Source organism: Poecilia reticulata, linkage group LG10, assembly GCF_000633615.1.
Source record: "Poecilia reticulata strain Guanapo linkage group LG10, Guppy_female_1.0+MT, whole genome shotgun sequence".
NCBI lineage: Eukaryota > Metazoa > Chordata > Actinopteri > Cyprinodontiformes > Poeciliidae > Poecilia > Poecilia reticulata.
The window spans coordinates 26692193-26715056 of record NC_024340.1 but is presented as its reverse complement, the minus strand read 5'-3'; the positions used below and the strand labels follow the sequence as shown (position 1 = coordinate 26715056).

The 22864-nt window shown below is 39.7% G+C and overlaps 1 protein-coding gene across 2 annotated transcripts; it reads left to right on the top strand.

Moving 5' to 3' along the window:
* Positions 1–33: 33 nt before the first annotated feature.
* ccnjl (cyclin J-like) lies at positions 34–22362 on the top strand. Of its 2 annotated transcripts, none has more exons than XM_008420079.2 (6): positions 34–722; positions 1349–1456; positions 6224–6434; positions 15951–16250; positions 16358–16517; positions 18238–22362. In XM_008420079.2, exons 2-6 carry the CDS (start codon positions 1379–1381, stop codon positions 18764–18766), a joined length of 1278 nt encoding a protein of 425 aa, XP_008418301.1. In that variant the 5' UTR covers positions 34–722; positions 1349–1378; the 3' UTR covers positions 18767–22362. The 2 variants fall into 2 exon arrangements, with proteins under 2 accessions (XP_008418301.1, XP_008418300.1); XM_008420078.2 differs by having other exon boundaries at positions 1346–1456.
* The last annotated feature ends 502 nt before the right edge of the window (positions 22363–22864 follow it).

The window sequence follows — 22864 nt, the reverse complement described above, 5'->3', positions numbered from 1 at the left end:
TTATTTATGTATTTATTTTATTTTATTTTAAGGAGTCATTACATTTTAATATTTTTATTTTGTTGCTATTTATTTCTTGAGCTAGTGCACTTTAGGACCTATTTCTTGTAGCGCAGTGAGCATGATATAAATAGTCTACAATTTTACCTTAAAATTAATTTCAACTAAATTGATTATTTTGAGGTTTCATTATGCATTTAATATGTTTTAGTATTTGCATAATTGTGGATAATTTTGTGTTTTTGGATACTTGTTAGAGTTTTATTGAAGTCATCACACATTTATGTTTGTATACAATTAGCTATCATTCTATTGGATTGTAGCAAATTTTGCTAGTTGTAGTTTTTACAGTGACCTGGTAAAAACTACAACTCCCATGCTTACGTGTAGGAGGGACCAAGCGTGCGGCGCACGAGCCCAGCAGCAGCAGCTGGCGCAGCCGAAGAGGCTACTTTGTTAGAGCCGAGGCACCGGAGAGAAAACGGCGGAGCTGATTGTGGCTGGAAAAAGTGTGAACTGTTGGGGGAAAAGTGGTTAAACCCAAGGGCCTTCGGTGGGATTTTTCTCGGTGGCGGCTGTTTGATGAGCTCTCCAGCGCATTTGAAGTTTTCGTTTTCGGCGTCAGAGAGAGGTCTGTTTAAAAGTTGAGCCGCGGAGGAGTTCTCTCATTCAGGATGTCGGACTGAGACAAAGAGGGTCTGGGGGGCATTCCCAACGGAGCGGTGAGTGGCACATGTAATAACCACTACTATGAAAAGTTAGCTATATTATTGTTTTATAGGAAAAGCGACGTTAGTTTGAGATGAAGCGTCAGTTTTTAGTGTTCATGTTCTGTTTTTGTTTCAAACGAGTGGAGAATATCAGAGCTCGGTGGGCATGTTAGTCCCCCGTCGTGGTGATGTTTTAGTGACTAATTTGTTGAATTTCTTACTTATTTTCTGACTTGTATAAGAACTTGCCAAAAGACGGATATCCGAAAGATTTTGTGAAAAATGTGACCTGCAGCGTGGCCGAGCGGGCATTTAAATGAGCCATTTAAATTCCCGAGCAGAAAGGATGGCCTGTGTTAGCAAACGGATTGCTGCTGTTTAATTAGCTACAACGTTGTCCAAGCTGAGGTATTTTTCAAAACACATACAATTAACACATTTAATCACAAGTCTGGGCAAATTAACCATTGATTGTTCTGTAATTAAAACATTTACAGAGGAACTTCAACTTGTCCTTCTGTCAAATGTAATTCGTGTAAAGCTGCATTAAAGCTGTAAATGTTAAAGCCATAATCGCATAAATGTGCTCTTTGAGGTATCTTAAATATGTCCCGTTTGGGAAACATCCGTCTCAGCAGGTAAAACTTGATTGTGGACGCCTCCTCTGAATGGGAAGGATGGAGAGGGAGCTGCAGTGGTGGAAAGGACAGTTAGCTTCAGACATCCATCAGTCCTTACGCATTAAGGTGAGTTGGCCTCTTAAAATTAATTTGTTGGTCAAATTTTCTAAAAGGTTTCATCAGGAAGAGCATGCAACGACATTTCAAATTATTTAAAATCATGTATGTAGGTTTAAAATTTTAGAAGGTTAAGCGTTTATCATCTAAAATTCTATTGTAATTCAAGTCTCTCAATTCAAATCGAAATCTGTGAAAAGTTGTGTTTGGAATGAACATATTTATCAAGAAATTAGTTAACCATTACAGTATTTAAGGTATTGCCATGAAACATTCAGAGAATATTTGATCTATTTGGCTGGAATATATTTTTAACATTAAAAACAGCAGTGGAGAACATTGTGGATTGAAAGATCTTGTGGTAAAATAAAGCTAAAAGTACTGTAAATATTTTGAAAATTAAGTATCTTGACATTTTCTAATGTGCTTGGAAAAAGGGTCAAAAATTCACTTGCAGTTTTTCTCATTTGACGTGGATACTGGCCTGTTAAATTTTGGTATAAAAATAGCTGAGATTATTCAGACTAACCATATCCTATAAGAAAAGGGAAAGAACTGAAAAAAGCAATAAGAAACTGAATTCTGGTTATGTGCGTTATCAAAAAAGGAACTTTCTAAACTACGACCCACAATTGTGAATGAGTGGTGTTTATTGGGATGGTGCAGCCAGTAGCAAACTCCCAAATCCAGCAACCGGAACAAAAATGTCAGCAGCGGACTCATTGATAGTGACGTATCTATAATTACTCCCTTTTAGCTTGAAGTAAGGAAGTTTTTCTTGTTACATGTGTGGACAGCCTTGATTTTATAGAATGTTTTTGAAAAGTTCTCGTACAAATATTTCAAAATGTGGTTTTTTCTCATCCACAACAAAGATGAAGGGAAGCTGTGCTGTGTTATGAATGTAGAAACATTTTCAAAAGAGTTGTATGGGGGGGGAAATAATCTGAAAAACCAATAAAATTGCTTTTCAACTAACACTAAGATTTAATTTTTTTAGTGTCCAAGGACATTTCAAAAATCACTATAACAACTTATTTAAAAATATGTCTGAAGTCTTTAATAAATCTTTTCCGTTTTATAGGGATTAGAATAAATGTAGTAATATAACCTCATATAAATTCATATTTTCTCACTTAAATAATATCACAGAAGACTTTTATTTTGCTCTTTTTTTTAAGTAAACAATATGATGGACTCTGGACCTTATCCAGTCTAATTAAACATGTGTTCACATATCAGATCTGACTGTTTTTATCATACAACTGCTTCAAAAGATTATCTAAGTATTTGTCTCATAAAAAATAGACTCCTGGTCTTCAGGTAAATAAGCATTGGGTCTGTCAGAGCAGAAGCCCTTGCTATGTTGCTAACCGAAATCCAAGGAAAATAAATAATAAAAGATATTCTAAGTATATTTACATTACCATCAGCAATTCTTGAAATGTTGCTTACAAAAACAACTATGAAGGTGTTTTTGAGAGAATGGTGCAGTCATAGTGTAATCACCTAGCAATTACATACTTGATGTTGGTAAAGATTTTAGTTTGATGTTGCTGCTTGGGCAACTCTAAACTTTCTGAAAAATAATCGTTGCTGTTGCTTGGCATATTATTATATTAGCAGCTTTTTAAAAACGAAATATTACATGTTTTATCAGAGTCTAAAAAGGACTTAAAAAGTTATTGATATTCTTCAAAGTATACATAGAATACAAAAACTATTTATAGCTCCGTTGCCTTTTTAATCTTGAGTTAAATTTAACTGCATTCACAAATTAAGAATGTGTTAATTATCCTCGAGGCATGAACATGCCTCTCCTTGTGTGTGTCACTTTAATTGAGACATTTGTGACTTGACTGGTATTTTTCAGCTCAGGACCCCTGTGGTGGTGAAGATACAATGGGATCAGGTGTCTTCATCTGCCTTTAACTGCATTCATGAGTCAAGTGAACTCTGTGGCATTTTGGATTCCTAACCAGATGTTTTTGAGTCACTTTTAGGTAATGTTTGACTCACCTTTCTCAAGCTGGACATTATCTGACTCAGAAAAACCCAGCATGAGAGCGAGAATCTGCACTGATGTGGAAACAGGCTGAACACCCACATTTATTTCCACTTACTATAATAGGAGAGCATTACTGTCAGCCTTCAGCTCGGTCTTGGTTGCCCTATGTCTACATTTCCGATTGCATCTGAAACAATCGTCTCAGTACGTTATGGTGTACCTTGTAGCACAATACCTTTCTTGTAAACTGAGGATTAAGCAAAGCATGACGCATAGCTTGTGAACACATCATTACAGAGCAGTTTGGTGTCTTGCTTGTAAATCTGCATGCGTTTCACTCAGCAGTGAGGATTCTCCGTACAGGGATTTTCCTGAGGTACAAATACCTTTTGATTTAGCAGTGTATGATGCCTTGAAGCACTGAAGGTGTTGGAGTATTTTCTGAAAGGTTTATCCGTTGATCTCTTTTAGTTTTGGCAATTGAGTCGACGTGTTTTGCTGTTCCACCACATGATAAAAATCAGATAAAGTAGCATTCATAACCTGTTGGACGTTCTTAGGCAGTGACAGAGCACAAATGGGACGACATTGAACAATTTTCAGCCACAAATAGCATGTGTAAAATGTTTTAAGATTTTAGAGGATTTACTGCAAAACAAGTTTGCTTATTACTGAAATGATCCTCAAGCTACAGTCAATAGAAAAATGCTAAAGTTATTCATTTTAAACATTTGCACATATCAGCTTTGTAAAAGGAGCTTTATTTAAGCAACACATGCATTTTTTTAGAATGAATTGTATTTTAACCCTAATAAATGTTAAGACTTTAAAAAAACAAAAACAACTCGCAATTAGTAGAGATTGTTGGATATTTTCCTCTCAGAAAATATCCAAAGTGTAGTGGGAGAGAATGGTGGAATCATTATCAGAGCCTCATACGGCGCTCAGATCTCCTGCACGGCGCCCGCACCCCCACCGTCTCATCCAGCCTTAACGACGTTTGCTGCAGTGATAATGCCCTGATGTGGGAGATAGCAGTGCTGTGTAGCATGTGGCAAATTATCAGACATGCAAATCAGCAGGCAGCTGTGGAATCCTTAATTACGGTGCGATTCCCCCCCACAAAGGCACTTCTCTGCTCCATGCAGACCCCGCCACCACCTCCCCAGCCCTCCAGACTGCAGCAGCCTCCTCCCTCAAATCACTCCATCCCCCTATGCCCCCCTCCCTCCCTTCCTCCTGCTGCCCTTGCACCCCTAGACAGACAGATGGACCAGAGGCAGTGGGAGGGGAGGAGAATTTTGGGAGGATCGGTTGATATGGGAGTTTGAGGCTCTGGGGGCGGTGCTGCTGCTATACATTGATGTGGGGAGGAGGGGGGGCACTGTTTATTTTTGGATTCCATTGAAGTGTCAGTCTTAGCATCACAGGCTTTTTTTTTTAGTTGTGCTCAAAATAAGTACTTGACAGTTTGTGTAACTCTGACCGTGTTGGCAGTTTTGCCCTCGCAGCAAATTCTATTGACTGTAAACATGTTTTCCCGAGAGCTTATCCAAAAACTTGGATCTGCTCCAACAAGCAGATATTTTCTATATAGAAAAATCTACCAGCTGTTTCCTGAGCTTTTGTATTTCCAACCCGTAGCATTCATTGGAGTAATTATAGGAAGAAAAGCCACCTTTTAGAATCTAATGGCCCCACATTTTACAGGCCTCTGCCTTCAATGACCCAGATACAGACGAACCGACCAGGCTGGTTCATTCCTGATTTTGCTTGAGGTGTGATAATTACTGTTTTAAAACTCAACAAAAGGTTGATACATTCATACACCAAAGTCTTGTGTTTTTAGTTTTGATGTATTTAGTAATAAAAAAACTGTCTGGATTTTAGATGAATCATTAAGATTAGTCATTGCTTATAATCTGCAGACAGATTTTGAATGTTTTACATCACTGGCTTGCTGAGAAATTGCAGCTCAAAAGCAATAAAAGGAATATTTTTGCCTTTCACTTTTAGCTTTGGTGCTTTTTACGGACTGTGTATGTAGACTCTAATCTACCTGTTGGCATTTTCTAATCCAACCCATTATATCTTGTGCTGGCTTCTATTTCCAGAGCGTGCAACACTTTTAGAAATATTCCAATATGTTTGTTTTAAAACCAGAAAATTGCTGCTGTGTAAATGCGTACATACTGTTCTAAATGTTTTTGGCTTCTGAAGCAAAAACCAGAGCCTTTTTTTTTTGTTCTAGTTTATTTGAAGCTGATTCAGAAAGATACCCTCGGCCGATTCCATTCTAATACCCCAGAGTGTCTTCTTTCCACTTTGAAACACATGCAGCTAATTGAACATGAATAGGAGATGTGTTAGGGGTGAAACCTAATCCTATCTGCTGCTGAACTCTGCTGGAGGAAGACCCTCCCCTCCTCAAACTGCACACTTACAAACCCTCGGCTCATTGTTCATAGCCCCCTGCAATGATCCAAATTAGCTTCAGTTTTCTGCAACAACGGTGAATTCAGTAAAACTGAGCTAAGGCTGAATCATGCTGAAGAATTTGCTCTCTTAAGTGGAAACTCTCTCTATATATCAGTCTTTTCAGGTCACTTGTGAGCAGTTAAACCCCATCAACTGGAGATGTGAAGGATCACTATTATCATGCATACAATCCTCATCCCCCACATTTCTCCAACGCCGCTTCCTGCCCACCCTGCTCTTATCACCCCCTGTCGTTTTCAACTCTGCTCATCTTTCTTTTCCCTCACCAGGAGCTGAAGCTGCCCGTCTACCGGGCCCACTCTCCGCAGATCGGCATGCGACGCTACTTTGCAGACTTGTTGGCCATCCTGAGCAATCGGTACCAGCTGTGTCCTACGGCACGGCACCTGGCCGTCTACCTGCTCGACTTGTTCATGGACCACTACGATGTCGCTGTGAAACAGCTCTACATCATCGCCCTCTCTTGTCTGCTGCTAGCTAGTAAGTTCAGAAAGGAGAATTAATCTTGCGTTTAAAAAAATGTTTGGTTTATTTTGGTTTGCGTTTTTCTTTCTGAAATAATCTTGTTTGTTGTCAATGGCTTTTGAATAGATAAAATTATCTTGAAAAGAATCCTTTCTTTAAACAAACAACAGCTTCAGGTAGATCTCTTTGCCCTAAAGCATCTGTGGTTTCTGCAGCATGGCACAAGATAAAGCACTTCCTGAAATATGGTTAATTTAAGCAGCACCCTAGAGATTGTGTTCTTTCACCCCAGCTTCACTTTGTAGTCTGAAGTGTGAGTTAAAGAGAAGAGTATCCATTTTGATTGAAGTTTGTGTGACAACTTTTAAATCTAAATGTGCATTTGGATTGGTAGTTGTTTCCAGGGTGGTTCTAGAGGTGAACCAGTGAGAGGTTTTTGTGGCAAATTATGATTTATTACTGTATAAAAAAAAGTATTGAATGAGCTGAAGCATTGTTTCAGATGAATGTAATTTTTATTTATTTATTTTTTTGCTGAAAGTTTGAGTTGTCTCTCATCGTTGAATATTTACACACAGTAAATACTCCACACTTTGAGACACAAGTATCTACACCTAGACCAAGATTATAATTTAATATTAAAGTTAGGTTATGTCATGAATTGATTTATTGTATTTAGACAGGAGTCTAAGCATCTTTCTGTTATTTACACTACAGGCCAAAAGTTTGGAAGCAAGTTGCATTTAAATTCTTTGAACCAAAACAAACTAACCCTAACCCTAAATTAAGTGTCACTTATCTATCTATACATATATTATCAACACTAATTATTAGATAGCTCAGTATAGATTTTAATTTCTTCAAAGTAACTTTCACTGGTTTAAAAACATGGCATACATGCAACTTTCAAACTATGATTTTCTCTTTTAATCTCTGCACTAAATTTGTGACTCTTGCAAATCTTAACACTAAGCACTTCCTGTCTTCTGTTAACACCTCTGTGATGATCTGCTAATATTAATAGATATCTAACAGCAAATACAAGAAATATTTAGCTTGTACTGGTGTTGCTTGTAAAACAATTAGCCTGTTGTGTATTTGTATAGAAAATAGAGGTGACCTCATTTACTATGTGGGTCAGATGAGTCTGTTACACAGCTCTGCAGCAAAACAGGGTTTCACTATTGAAACAGCTATAATTAGAGTTGATAGCACTTCAGTTTTTTTGTTTTAGTTTATTTCGTGCAGAGTTAAATCAACTCCAACATTCATTAAGGGATTTCCATTATTTCCTAATCCAATATGTTCCACAACATATTTAACTGTACTTGTCAAAATTGTAAAACAGAGAAGATGAAGGTGTTGCTGTAACACCTTTATCATCTTGGTATGTGTTAATGTCCCCCTTGTGGCAGCTTATATAAAAGGCATCACCCGTCTACTAAAAGGATGAAAAAATAAGGCACTTTTAAATGAAATTTTTGTCTCAAAACTCGATATAAAAACTGAAAAATCCTTCGTTTGGGAGAGCAAACATGCAGCTTACATCAGTTTTCACCAAGTTAGATTTTTTTTTTTTACAATTGTTTCTGGCCAAATCTCTTTTCAAGCTAAAATTATTTCTGAACACAAGTGGTTGCCAGTTTGCCTCTTCTGCTGTGAAATCTTGGTGTTTCTTTTTGTTTTGTGCTGAAGCAGGTGTGTTAATCATTCTTCCCCCACTGCTGCACGGTGCAGGTTGCTTGGTGGTTATTACTGTCTCAATGTCTGTCTGGTGATTAGCAGACTGTGAGCTTTTTCGTGCATTAATGCAGCCCTTGGCATCATGGATAATTAGACTAATGATGCTGTCAGAATGGGAGTCTGGAAAAGAGCTCGTTCACTTGGGAGGGCTTGGTGTGTGTGTGTGTGTGTGTGTGTGTGTGCGCGTGTACATGAGGGTGCGTGTGAGTGGATTTGAAACAGACCATCTTCAATCAGGCTCAAGTCTCTGTGGTGAGATGTGAGACTTGAGTTTCTTTTTTTTATTATTTAAAAACAATCACATGAGAGGCTAATAATAGATTTTAGAGTTTGTTCACTTAGTCAGGTAAAGGAAGTGACATCCAGACCTGAGTGGAGTTTTGTTTTATGAATCTCTAATAGATTAATCTGATTTCGTCTTGAGTCTTCTGATCATAGCTTTAATTTGCCGTGGCTCTCTGTTCTCCTGTGCTCCTCCAGCACTCGGGGGAGTCTCTGTCATGATTGATGAAGGCTTGAAAGGCTGTTTGATTCACAGTTGACTTAGGTTTTTATCTGTCTTGAGGTGCTTTGGAATCTGGCCTAGTTATTGAACAACCTGCCAGGGTCTCACTGCTTCCCTTTGCATGCACAATTGTCTTTCTTTTAACTTTCCTGCCTTCCGCACTTGGTTAATTAATCTATACCTCTTTTGTGCCTCTCAGCAGTCACTGCCTAATCCTGTTACTCTATTGTAAGTGTGTTTTTTTTTGTTGTTGTTTTTTTGTAGGCCCGTGTGTGTGTATGTTTGCCCAAAGATGAGCTTCTCTTTCTTTTGCAGGATATAGACTATGGTCCATTTTTTAAAATCCTTTTAGGGCTGAGTGTTATTGACTGTCAGCCACTTATTTAGAGATGCCGCTTAGCTTTGAGAGCCCAATTAATCAGAGAAACCACAGTCCTGGGCTGATCCTGTCATCCCAGAACCACAAAGTTTCCTTTGTACTACATTCCGTGTCCTGCAGGGATCACATCAGTCTTGCTGGCAGGTTTGAGTCCACGGAGTATCAGCTTTGCATACTGCAGCTGTTTGTTTCACATAGATGACATCATTAATGTGTGTTTGTCAGCCAGAACAAGAATGTTGTATTTTCTGTTTTAAGCTTACAACATGTCATTTTCTGTTTATGCCAGATACATAATCTTGTCTGGATTTATTGTATTTTTAAAGCGTTTCATTGAATAAACCCGATTAAGTCACTTGTATTGTGGGGGTGGGGGGTAAAAACAACAAGAACAATAAAGAACATCCTGCTGAAATGACTGAGCACATGAGGCTCACTCATGTTGACCACAGAGAGCGAGAGCACGGGCCTCGGAGCCCGGGGGTGGGGACGGGCTGTGTGCTGAGGGGCACCTGCCATATGCTCTCCGAGTCAGGCCTCAAACAAAAGCCAGTCAATGCAAGCCGACCGGCCCGCCAGAGCCTTCCCACAGAGGGGGGAAGGGGAGCACACTCTGAGGCGTGAAGGCTGTTGTGTATGTGTGCATGGAGCAGGGTTCACCATGAGCCAAGCAACTATAAGAGGATGTGGGTCGTCATGACGACTACATGATAAACCTACAGAGAATATTTGAGTTTCCCCAACACAAAGAGCCAAATGGCTATTTAAAAGCGGTGTTGTTTTACCTTTCTGCTCCCTGCTCTGCTTCCTCCTCGCTCCTCTCACCTTGTCAGGGTCCAGCATTGAGAGTCAGTCCCGGGACAGGGCACCCTGTAAAAGTAACCCCACAGCCGCTGAGGTGTGGGAGGTGAACGGAGTGGCACTTCAAAGGTAGGATGGCTGCTGATGTTAAGCAGGGTATATGGAGGCAGAGCGGGTGGGAGAGGAGGTGGAACATGTTGGAACTGAACCACCCAACAGGGTGCCCTGAAATGTAGAATAACAGAGAGATCACTTCTCAAGCTAAGCTTCTTCACATGCAGGGCTCTTGCATTAAAAAAAACTGTATAATGATACGCAGACTGATTAGAAGATAAATACTGAGTGTAATCTAAGAGTGTAATCTCTTGATTTAGAGTACATTCACACCAGTCCTGTTTAGTTAGTTTGCCTAGAAAGTCTGGTTCGTTTGGGAAGGTGTGAATGTGCAATTGAACTCTGATGCGAACCAAAAGCAAACTCTGGTCCGCCTACAAACCTAGGTCTCGGTTCAGTGGAAGTGAACTCTAGTGTGGTTCGGATTCACACGTGAATGCCTTGCAGACCGGAGACTGAAAGCGGGAAGCGCTCTGTAGCGCAGGGCACTCTGGGTAAATACAACAAAAACAAACATGAGAGTCTAATAGCAGCAGGGCAAATGGCTCACAGTCTTTTCCCAAAGACAAAAGAGAAATTCTGCCACTACTAGACTATGGAACAACTCAATTTTTGTTTATATTTTGTGAAGAAGGACGTTATGCTCATGTCTCTGTAAGTATATGTCATTTCTTTCAGTAGTTCTTGGTTCAGGTGATGGGGTATGCAGGGTTTTCAAAGGGTTTGGATTGTTTCACACACTGCAGTATAAAAGCAAACCTCACCAACTGTAACATGTTATACGTTTAGTCCCACATCAAACCAAGTCTACTGGTCTATCTGGGGTGAAAACACCCTAAGAGCTGTCTTGCAATCCTGATTTATAAAGTAGAATAGTAAATGCCGCTGCCTAGTTGGATTCAGGGTGTTCCCGGCTCATTGAATCCCACCCAACACCGTGACACACACATGCATAGAACAGAGGTTTCCGCAATTCTCTATGGTCACCCAAGCATTCAGCTTTTTCGGTCAGAGGTCAGCTTGGGTCTACATTGTCGGAGCCCCCAGGACCAGGGGTGGCAACAAGGATATTATGTGACGGAGCTGTGACAGACTCGCAGTGAAAGATAAAGCAACCAATGAAAATTATTAAGGAGGAGAAGAAGAAGTGATCCAAGCCCGGTAAAATTGGAAGAAAATCTAAAACAGTTTGTTGGATATTTTAGTATGTCAGAGATATTTATCTTTACCTTCTTCTGCATTACCGAGAAAATATAAAATAACATATTTCTACATTGTGTTCTATTAATTTCTATTTGTTTTTTAGTTTTGGGACATTTCTAGATGTTTGTTCATTTTGGGGGATAAATTAACATTGATGCTGTGTCTAAAGTGTTGCCCATTAGTTTTTAATCTGTGAAAAATGAGAAAGCAAATTGAGATTTCTCCAACTGTCTTCTTTTATAGATGCTAGTTCAAATACAACAAAATTTACTGATGCTTTTACCCTAAAAAAGGCTGAAAGTGGCTAGGCTTTCACACAGGAGCTGTTTGGTTTCCTTTAAACCAGTGGTCCTCAAACTACGGCCCGCCTCCACATTTGGTCCGGCCCTCTGAACAATACTAGAGAGCATTTAGTTCTTTTTTTATATACCATATTTTTCAGACTATAAGCCGCTACTTTTTTCCTAAGCTTTGAATCTTGCGGCTTATAGCCCAAATATGAATATTTTTCTTCAACCACCAGGGTAGCAGGAAGTGAATCATTGGAAGTCAAAATTGGAAATAAAAGAAGAAAGCGCCCATTAAAAGGGAATTAGGTTTTAATAGGGAATTGAAATTTGAGAATGTTGTTGATCAGTTAAGTAGCATTGAGGGGAAAAAGATTTTTTGTTTGGGATCATTATGAGAATTTGAGGTATAGATATTAGATGATAGATGGCAGTAGTGCAACAATAATGGATGCAGCTGCTGTTAAAATCTAAAGAAGAAGAAGGCGGCGGCGGCGGCGCCTATTTTCATTTAGCACATGCTAGTAGCAGACATGAAGGATCAGCACTTTTACTGTTACAGTTACCATTCGGAAACTACCATAATTAGTTCAGTTAAATCTAAACTTGTCAACTTTTTCTTTTTCCACCATAATAAATGTGATATTCATTTGACCTGTTATGACTCATATTTTGGGTGTCCGCCCCCCTCTGCTGCTGCTGCATCGTTGTGGAAAATCTGGAGCGGCAGAGATATCTGCGGTTTATAGTCCGGTGCAGCTTATATGTGTATGTTTACCGTTTAAAAAAAAAAAACTTTGGACGTGCGGCTTATAGTCCGGATTGTGCTTTCTTAAAAACAATAAATTTTTATATTTAGGCACTCCTACAATCGTCACAGTTTTTCTGTTACAAACTGACTCCGGCCCCCCAGCAGAGAAGGGAAAAGTTATGTGACCCTCACAGGAAAAAGTTTGGGGACCCCTGCTTTAAATGAACCAGAGTTTGTTTCCTTGGATAGAGTGCTTTGTTTGGTCAGAACTTGCTCACAAACTGCTGGAATGCAAATGGACTAACCAGCAAACCAAAGAGAGGAAGTGAACCAGATGTAAATATCACATGTACAAGGTAACAAGCTCTCTAACCTCACTTATACCAGGCAGCAGCTTGTGGAAAAAGCAAGTAGATTAGATGATGAAAGTAAAGACGGAAACCTCTGGTCTGCTTTAATCTCCTGTTGCTCTATTGTTTGTTTTTGTTGTAATCAAGCTGACTGAACAAAGCGATTGTCGTCTTCTTCTTCTTCTTCATGCCCCTACCTCAAATGTCTGCTTTCTGTTGGTGATGCCTTCCCAAACAAGTAGCTACTGCAGCTGGGCAATCTCTTTTTCCTGGCGCTTTGGTTTGCTATGTGAAAGTAAATGAAAATGTGATTTTCTTTTTTTTTTTTTTTTGTAATTTTCTGGTCTGTTGAGCAGAGTCCAACAGACTATCTTGGTATTAAAACACTTTAATTGGCTATTTTTGGATCATTTGGCTGTATAAAGTCTAGCCTGTCTGAGAACGCATCTCTCAGGTTTCCCATTAAACTCTTATCAGTTGCAGCCCTTTTCCACCTTGACCTTTCCCCCAAGCAGCCCTCCTGGGACAAGCCTCTGCATCCCGGTCTTACCTTTTCCTAACCCTTAACCTCTGAGATTTCTCTGTTGGCTCACCGTCCCCATCAACTGTAGGTGATGTGACAAGTGATGGATTACTTGTGTTGGCTGCTTATGGCAAAGTAGCTTCTAGAGATGAAAAGGACTTGGTTTTTTGCTGATCTTTTTCTGCTTGCTGGAATGAGATGGGATCAGTTTGCTGCCTGCATTCCAGGTGAGTTGAACTCACAAGAGAAGAATGCACCGTCTCTTCCAGGATTGAAACTGACAACAGAGAACTAATGGGCGCTCTGGTGGGCTAGGTTTGCTGCTAAAGGGTGATGGAAATAAGGCGTACATCACAAAGTCATGTTTGATACTATTGTTAAATAACATAATGCTAGTACCATATACTGTTATGTACACCAAAAAAAGAAATTTGTCTGTGCTGTATTTAGCATATATATATATATTTAGAAATGCATTTCTCTGTGATGGTTAAGCTTAATTTGACTCTGGCTCAAGGTTATTCAGTTTGATATGTGCTAATTAGGGATGCACTGATAAATCGGCCAGACGATTTCCTAATTTTGGGAAATCAGTGGTCAGCCGATACTTAAATGTGAAGCTGAGATTATTATCCTGTCTACCTCAGCAAAGGTCTAAAAGTCAGAGACAGTCCTCTATTAGAGAGGCTTGTCCAACCAGGTCATGTCTCCATGTTCGCAAACAAAATAATCACCCCACTGATACCAACTTGCGACTTTCTTATTCAGCAACATTTCAGATAAAAAAAAAATAAAAAATTTGTATCGGCCAAAAACAGAATCTTAAGGTCATAATTGGCGACTGGCCAGAAAACTAATCTGTGCACCCCTAATGCTAATAGTTATTTTTTTAAAAAAGGATCAGCTGTTAAATATTTTCAAGTAAAAATAACAAAAATAAGAATTGTAAGGTGTTAGGATGGTGTAGTGATTCACACTGGCTCCTCACAGCTGGAGCATCTCTGGTTCCAATTTCAGACGTGCAATATATCAAATTAATCTTTGAATTTAAATTGCATATAGTTCTATAAACCAGTCATAACTGTGAGCGCAATGACCGGTTGCATTATGGCCCTCGACTTCAAAGAGGCTCGATAGATGGAGGTGCTGACGGCTTTTTACGGCTGGTTTTTGTGGTCATGGCCAGCGGCAGACGGTGCCCTGATTTGAAGGACATGAGGGTGAGAGAATGTGGCAAGTGTGCACTGAGACATGGAACCAGTCCTGGTGGCTGTAAACAGCTCTGTTTCTGGTGCTTCCTGTTCTGCTGGAGAAACGCCATTACTGCCTCTCTGCTAATTACACATTACTCCCACCTCTCTCCATGTTGGGCTGCGGATCCCCGCCTTCACGCGTCCTCCCTCCTGCCCTGTTTAATGATGGGTCGCAACTTTGGTGATAAAACTTACGCTGTGTAGGAAGATGCTCCTCTAGACATGGGGATAAAGGGATCATTGAGGTCTACAGCATGTCAGACAACTGTGGCTCAGTAATGTCAGTAAACACCCCTATTTTCAGTGTTTGGTTGCCATGGTTTTAGATCTGTAGATTAACTCCACAGAGGGTTTTGTTGTTCCCAGCATGAAACGCAACTTTTTAATCCTTGCAGGCGCATATAAAACCTACTGCTTCTTATTGCACCATGGAGTGGCGCTTGAGCAGCTTGCGTCAACATAAGTGTGTTTATTTATGTCGGTATAAGTAGCGAGGGTATAGTTTGGCCATTTCCGTGTACTCTCAAGAACGGTAATTGGCTTTTGCAAATCTTTACACCTCTAAGCATTTGACTGTATTATAGTAATCGGCAGCAACCAGAACGTTTACATTGTTTGTCAGAAATTGTGAATCTCTTTATAAGAAACTCTCTGGAGTAGTTGTTGTCGGTAGTACTGTGTTTATAAGAGTGTTTTTGTGTCTTTGTCACATTTTTAATAAAAATGAGAAAATCTTTACATTTTCCACGTTAATTTGAGAGAAAGTTTTACTTTGATTTTTGAGGATCTACTCAGTTTCGTGTAAAGTCTCGACTGGAAGTTGTGTGCCGTTTGAATACTGAGCTGTATCACAGTAACCTGACACCCTCCTCGCCCTCATTCCTAATTTTTGGAGTGGAGGCCTCTCAGAGCCTTAGATTAAAGGCAGGAACAACCCTCTTCATTGGCCACATGGACCCCTGAGGCCTCGGGGCTGTTGCTATGGAAAAGAGTACGTCTTCAAATTGGGAGGGGGCCGACTAAAGTGACATTGCTCTTATGACTGTGAGGATCTGCAGAAAATGTTAGATCTTCTCACTGGATAGAAAYTAATCCTTTGTCATTCTTTTTTTTTAACCTAAAGGCTGAGGTTTTCCATGATTATTTTAGCAAATATTTTGTCCAGGCTTCTTGATGGAGTCGTACTGCTGTTTATACCCAGACTAGACGTAGCTGCTGATTCTGTTAGGGTTGTAGTAATATTTTCATCACAATATGTAAGCATAATATGATCTAACAGTAATACTAAATTACTAACAGTCTTTTCTTTATTTCTTGAATTATTAAAAAAAAAATAAGACAAAATGTGCGTTCATCTGAAATTTAAATTTTATTTTGAGACCTGCATTTACCCTGTTATATTCTGCTTTATCATTTTGTGTTTATTCATTTCATTGTTTATAATTTTGAGTATTTTCCTTCCACTGATGCTCAAGAGATTAAAAACCACTGTCTAAAAAGCTTTTGAATTTCTACTCTATGCTTAATGCCTAAAAGAAGTGTAGCTAATATCCGTAAATGCCTTTTAGGGATTTGAATAGTAAGTGGTTGAATGGACAGTTTCTATTTTTTCCCTTTTCCAGGTAAATTTGAAGAGAAGGAGGACCGGGTACCTAAGCTGGAGCAGCTGAACTCTCTGGGGTTTATGTGCAGCCTAAACCTCGTTCTTAACAAGAGGGATCTGATCAAAATGGAGCTGCTGCTGCTGGAGACCTTCGGCTGGAACCTGTGCATGCCCACGCCTGCACACTTTATCGACTACTACCTCCACGCCGCGGTGCAGGAGGGCGACCTCTACAACGGCTGGCCGCTGTCCTCTATGTCCAAGACTAAAGCTTTTATGGACAAATACACTCACTACTTCCTGGAGGTTTCACTGCAGGGTGAGTTCAAGAGAAAAAGGGGTTAAATGTCTTAGAGTTAAATTTCTGATTCTTGAAGCTTGATTTAAAAGTTTGATGGTTTTTTTTGTTTTTTTTTTCTCTTGTAGATCACGCCTTCCTGAATTTTCGACCCTCTCAGGTTGCTGCTGCCTGCGTTGCAGCGTCTCGCGTTTGCCTTCAGATTTCCCCGAGCTGGACAACTTCTCTCCATCTGCTAACCGGGTACTCCTGGGACCACCTCACCCCGTGCATTGAGCTAATGCTGCTGTAAGAGACACACAAACACACATAAGTAAAATCCCATCAAATACAAGGTAGGGCTTTCTGGCAGGTGTGACAGCATGTTGAGAGAGATTGTTTCTTTTCTTTTGTCAAAGGTGTTGATTGAAAATTTGTCTTTGTGTAGCCAGGAGAACATGTTCAGTTGTATCACAGTGTCAGGTCTGTTTTAAAGTTTGATCAAATAAGTTGCACAGCTAGTTCTCAGCAAGTTGAATAGATTTGTGTAAATACAGAGCACTGCAGAAATGCTCCTAGCCTTTGAACTTTGTCACATTTTGTCACTGATATTTGAAGGAGATGGAAATTTCTGTCTGTCTCTCTTTGTAAAATAGCTCAAGCTCAGTCAGATTGGTTGGAGAATGTTTTTGAACAGTAGCAGAACACAATGGAGCTTACATCTGGACTTTGACTGGACCATTGCAGCACATTAAAATACTTTATTCCTAAACTGTCCCATGTAGCTCAGACTGCATGTCTAGGATTTTAGTCCTCCTGGAAGGTGAACTCTGCCCTGTATTGAGGATCCATCAACTCTTTGCTGTTAGTGCTGAAGAAAAACCTCCACATAGCATAATGTTAACTGTATGTTTTACTATGGGAATGGTGTGTTTAGGGTGGTGTGCTTGTTAGCAAAAGGTTCAGTTTGGTCTCATCGTACCAGATGTAATTCGTCCACATCCTGGTTATTTCCGCCATCTGACTTGTGGAAAACTTCAAACAAAACTTCTAGTTTTCTTTCAATGATATTCTTCCTCTTACTGCTCCTTGATAAAGGTTAGATTATCATAGGTAATAGTTATCCTGTTTACAGATTGTCCCACCTTAGCTGTGGATCTCTGCAGCTCCTCCAGAGTCACCCTGGGCCTCTTGGCTGCTCCTCTGAATAATGCTGCTGTTCCTGCTTGGCCAGTCAGTTTGGGTGGATGGTCAAGGATTTTTACTTTTACAGTTCTGCCACTCTTTCCATATTTAAATATTGAGCTAAAATGTGCTTTAGTGAAATGTTGTGTTGTAACCAAGCTAAACTTCTCCACAACATCCCTAACCCGTGTGCTGGTATTTATGACGCTCTTTGTTCACTAAGGTTTTCTATAAACCGAAGTCTTCAGAGAACCTGTTGGATTTATACTGAGATTAAATCACATACTTTTTTCACTAATTGGATGTCATTTGGTGCATTATATTTTATTTATTGTAACAGAGTAAAGGGGGTTGAAATAAAATACACACCACAGTTGAACTCATTCATTCAACCAAGCTATTATCCTAAGTTACTAGTTAACAGAGGATTTTAAAATCTATTTTGACATTGAATGTGTGTTGATGTTCTCATCGGCTACTTAGCATAAATTATTCAAACATCAAATGAATGCATTCATTCATGGATGGGTTTTTTGTGTTGATGTTTTATGGGCTACTGGATGTATAGCATTTCTTGTGTCTTTCTAGTTTTCAGATTTTTATTTGGGTGGGAAAAAGTGTATATTCTGCGTATCATTTTGCATCCAATTCACTATCATGCACCACTTTGTGTTGCTCTATAAAATATATATATATATATATATAACGTTTAAGGAATATGAATAATTGTTTATGTGCTTTTGATAGGTTAAATTAAACAGACTTTTATGAATTTCCTTGCATTTAATCCTTGACAGACTCTCTAAGCATAAACTTATTTTCCTGTTTGTTGTCCTAATGACAGGGCTCATGACAACGATGTGAAGGAGGCCAATAAAACCAAATCCACCCCTCCCCACCGGCCCTCCTCTCTGCAGTCACAGCCGCAGACTTCCCACCTCTCACCGGTATCTGCCATCCAGAGACCGACCTCCTCCTCCTCCTCTTCTTCCACCTCCTCCACACCACAGTTGCTTTTCCAGCCAGACAGCTTCACACACCTCTCCCAGCATTCCCCCTCTCTGTCCCAGCTCCAAGCACTAGCTGACTCTCAGGCTTTGGGCCCCGTGGTGAACATGTCTCAGGATTTTCTTCAGAGCCACAGGATGGGCTTGCTAACGGGGGCACCCTCCATCACTGCAGGAGGAGCGTTCCCCTCCTACCCAGGCCTGACCTCAGGTCTCCAGCCCGGGGCCCGTGCACTGCCTCTTCAGAGCCCCATCTCTATGCAGATGGCCCTTGCTGGAGAACCACGACACTGTCTGAGCATGGCCTACAGCGGGGGCTACCTGGGCGCGCATCACACCTTCCCCGCCGGCTGCTTCGACAGGTGACGCCAGGAGACGGAGAGGGAGTCCACCGGAATGCTTCCGTCCCACCTCCCCACCCCAAAACATCAATTCACAGACCTCCTCTCCCTCTCCGTCAGCACGGCAACACCTCTTGCCACCCCAGCTTCCCCGCCGCTCTCGCATAGACGGCTCAAGCGTAAGCAGAGGGCCAAAGGCAAGACGGATCCGGTGGAAGTCATCACGCTGACGTGACGAAAGCTCCTCTGCCTCGAGTTAAACCCCGAGGCGCTGCAGAAATCTCTCTGCCATAATCTGAACTGGCTTTATAAATATATGTTATTATGAGACTGTCATCACTGTGAATGAGATGAAAGCAGCAGTGTGATCAAACACCCACCTCATTCAGTGCCTGTTCTCGGTCGTGTGTGTGATAGCTGAGCCAATTTTAGAAGTGCACAGAACACAACGTATTCTGTGGTAAATGCGTCTTGCTGCTCAACATTTTCTTTTTTACTTCTAATCCCAAAAATGTAACACATTTTATAGGAAATCTGGCTGATTATATATTTATGTAAGCCAATGTTAGACTAAAGATAGAATGAAGTAAATGGAGGCCTATTGCTTTACTGGAAGAACATAAAAAGGTTATGAATGCCTTTCATGTCGTTTTTCCCCTCCTAAATCAGCTATCATTTGATGTAAAGAGCTGAAAGGCTTTTCTCTGAGAATTCCCCAGAGGAGACCAAGAACTCATTGTTTTGTGCACAGCAGGTGACGTCGATTGGCTCAAACAGGCCGGCAGTATTCGGTTTTCTTTTTTTCCCTCCTCCTCCTCCCAAAGTTGAGCCCTCACCCATGCAGGTGTGAATGTGGCTCTCCTACAAGCTTTCTCATGCTGACGTTTTCATTTCTGAAACACAAACTGATGTGACTGGACCAGCCTGGTGAAGACGACGTGCAGGTTTGTTGTGTTGTACATATGAAATGCTGCTGCCTTCTCAAGAACTGCTGGTTCTGTCTGTGTTAATGACCCCAATGTTTACATGAACCACTATCAGGGACTTTATCAAGATTACTTGAATATGATGCCATTGAAACATGTTATAGCTTTTATTTATAACTTTTTGTTCTTTATTTTTATTGCTCTCATTTTGTTTGATGTAGTGTAGCTTTTTATACCAACTTAGAAATCCACCATGTAGTGAGCGAGTATAGTTTTCTTTTTGTATGTTCAGGCTCAGGTTTTAAGGCTGAAGCTGCCTTCTTTTCTGTCTCTGCTTTTTGTGCTTTAAAGTGGATGCTAATGTAGCATCTGTGTCCACCCCTTATCACTGGATCATACTGTGTCTCACTAGCTGAATGCATTTTGCTGCATAAAGGACCCCGTTTCATAGTTGCTAGTTTCACTTCTGAACATCTGCAGCCAGTCATCTGTAATTGCTTCCCAAATTTGTAAAGCTGCAATCCTCCATCTTCCACTTCCTGTTAAAGTGTAAACACATTCCCAGTTTCCCAGAGCTGATCACAAGGGTTGACCACAGGTCATCATGCTGGTATTTCACATGTTTAAAAAAGTTCTGTTTGATCTAAATTAGGATCCAGATTGTGGATTGATTGAAGTGTCCAGAAAGCCTATAATATACTGAAAATTCAACCCAGAGAAAAGTTCAATTCTGTGCATATATCATCAGTAATTACCTACCTGTAGTAGAAAGATGTCATGTCGCTGAGGTTATAGAAAAGTGAGTAACTGGAACGCGATGGAAGGCTGACAGCTTTTTGGCAAATATTTAACAATTTTTACTTTTGCTTTGCAAAGTTGCATTGTGCATCAATTTATCTCAGCAGTAAGTTCGCTTTGAGTCTCCCTGGATAAAATCCAAACGACTACAAGATTTACAAAAGGTCAAAATGATTCAGTTTTTCATTCTGTTGCACTGACAGCAGCCTATTCAGACTTATAAAAACTTATCAGTGGTCTCTCTGTTGCTGCTTAATATTTAATAGTAAATTGTTACAATCCATAGATATCTCTAGCTGCTTGTGTTTTAAATCGCATAAATCACTCAAAACTAGGGTCAGCAGCTGTTGGCTTTCCACTACAGTCTTGTTTTAGATGCTCACGGTAATATAAGATCATTTTCAACAGGAAAAGTAATTAATACTGACAAACACTAAACCTCAGTCGATAAAACTTGAATTGTTCCTTTAAGTTGAACTGTTAATGTTTTTGGTACTTTGAGGAACCACTAATCAGCAACCAATAATCTAATTTAGATTAATAATAGCTTAAGAAATGTATTTCCACAGCATGATCCTGCCACTGCCGTATTTCACAGCAGGGATGACGTATTCAGGGTAATGTGTTGTGTGGATGATCTACACAAACATGAATAAAACGGGATGAAGTGACATTGATTTAGTTGGCTGCACATTAACACACAGGCACAAAGTGAACCAGTGAGTTGTTTCCATCAATATGTGTTGTTTCCATCAACACATATTTAGGGAGAAATGAAGCAGATACACCACACAGGATGACCAAAAAATAAAAACAAATGAAATTGCATTCTTCAATAGATAAGGGAATGATTACTGATAACTTTTTAGAATTTCACTTAAAATAAAATAAAAAAATCTAGCATCTCTTAAAGTTAATTTTCTATGGTGTCTGCTATTCTAGGCAGAGAAGTAAACATCACAGTTACTGGCACCAAACCTGGATTTTTAGTTTCACTATGTGTTTATTTTTGGACGATTGCCGTTTGCTTGCTTTGCAGGCACTGAAAATTTAAACTACTAAAATGTTCAAAATGAGGGTTTGATGTTTTGGCTTTAAAGTTAACCATAATCTTGTTTGTTGTGGACTCTGGGCATCATGGCCATGCTTTTACATCAAGTCCCTGAACATGTGCAAACAGTTCTCCCTATGTGAGGCGTTCAGTCGCTGCAGCTCTCATTGGTCGGTCAGTTACATCCTGGTTGACTTCTTCCATTCACTGAAAACTACTTTTAATGTCTGTCTGAAATGACTTAGACTCTGTCCTTTATTTTTCTTCTATGTACAATTTTGTTATATTTTATACATTCCATATATTTGAACTATGTTTTAATTTTATTGTTTCTGCTGTTGGTGTGAATTAGGTTTGTTTTTTGTTAGTTTTCTGTTTGCAACTTCTTGTTAAGGTGTCAAACGGTGCAATAAGTTGTCTTTGGGATTTTGCTGACCACAGCCATCACTGACTCATGTAAACCACTGGTTCAACGTTATTAACTTATTTTTTTTCTAATTAAATGTGTAATTTGACTTGATCTCCACTAGAGGGCGTTAGGCTCTGAACACAGTGAATATGTTGCATATTGCAGCTATATGCTATAAGTGAAAAGTATTCCAGAATACTTGGAGCTTTGAGTTTTAAATGTTTTTGTTTTCCATGTCCTAACCATGAACGGTGCTGATGCCACTCACCTCACCAGACAACACATGTTCTTTGAAAATAGTGATGAAAATGACACCACTGGCATTTATTTTATTTTTTTATTTCTTATAACAACTTGTAGTCTTGGTTTATTTGACACTGATTGATAAAAATGTTTTATCATTGTGCCATGACAAAATAAACCCACATTTGAGTTGATTTCTGGGACATGTTTTCTATCCCATTCTGTGGTCTATAAAAAAATTCACGGAAATGAGAACTTTCACTTTAAATTAATTTAATCACATCTAGCTTTGGCATAGAGTGTCAAAACATTTGTTGGCATGGATGCTGTAGATGTGTATAAATCTTTACAATTGAAATATTTTAACCATAATTTCCAGAAGGATATTCTCACACTGCAACATAAAAAACAGCCTCTGATAATACATGCGATTAAAAATATTTAAACAACTTATTTGGTACTTTAGGTACTACTATTATTACATTGTACTCCTTCCTGATGTGAACAGGTCAGTACTTATTATTCTTTGATGGTCTGATGTGTTGTTCTAGCAATCCAGGCTTCTTTCTTGTGTCTATGTATCTGGTTGTCCAAGTAAGTGAACCCTGAGAGCAGACTACAAGATGCTGAAGGAAGTCTTCAAAGATAAACTGGCATTTAGAACCACATCTGGTTATGTCAAAGTTCACATTAGTA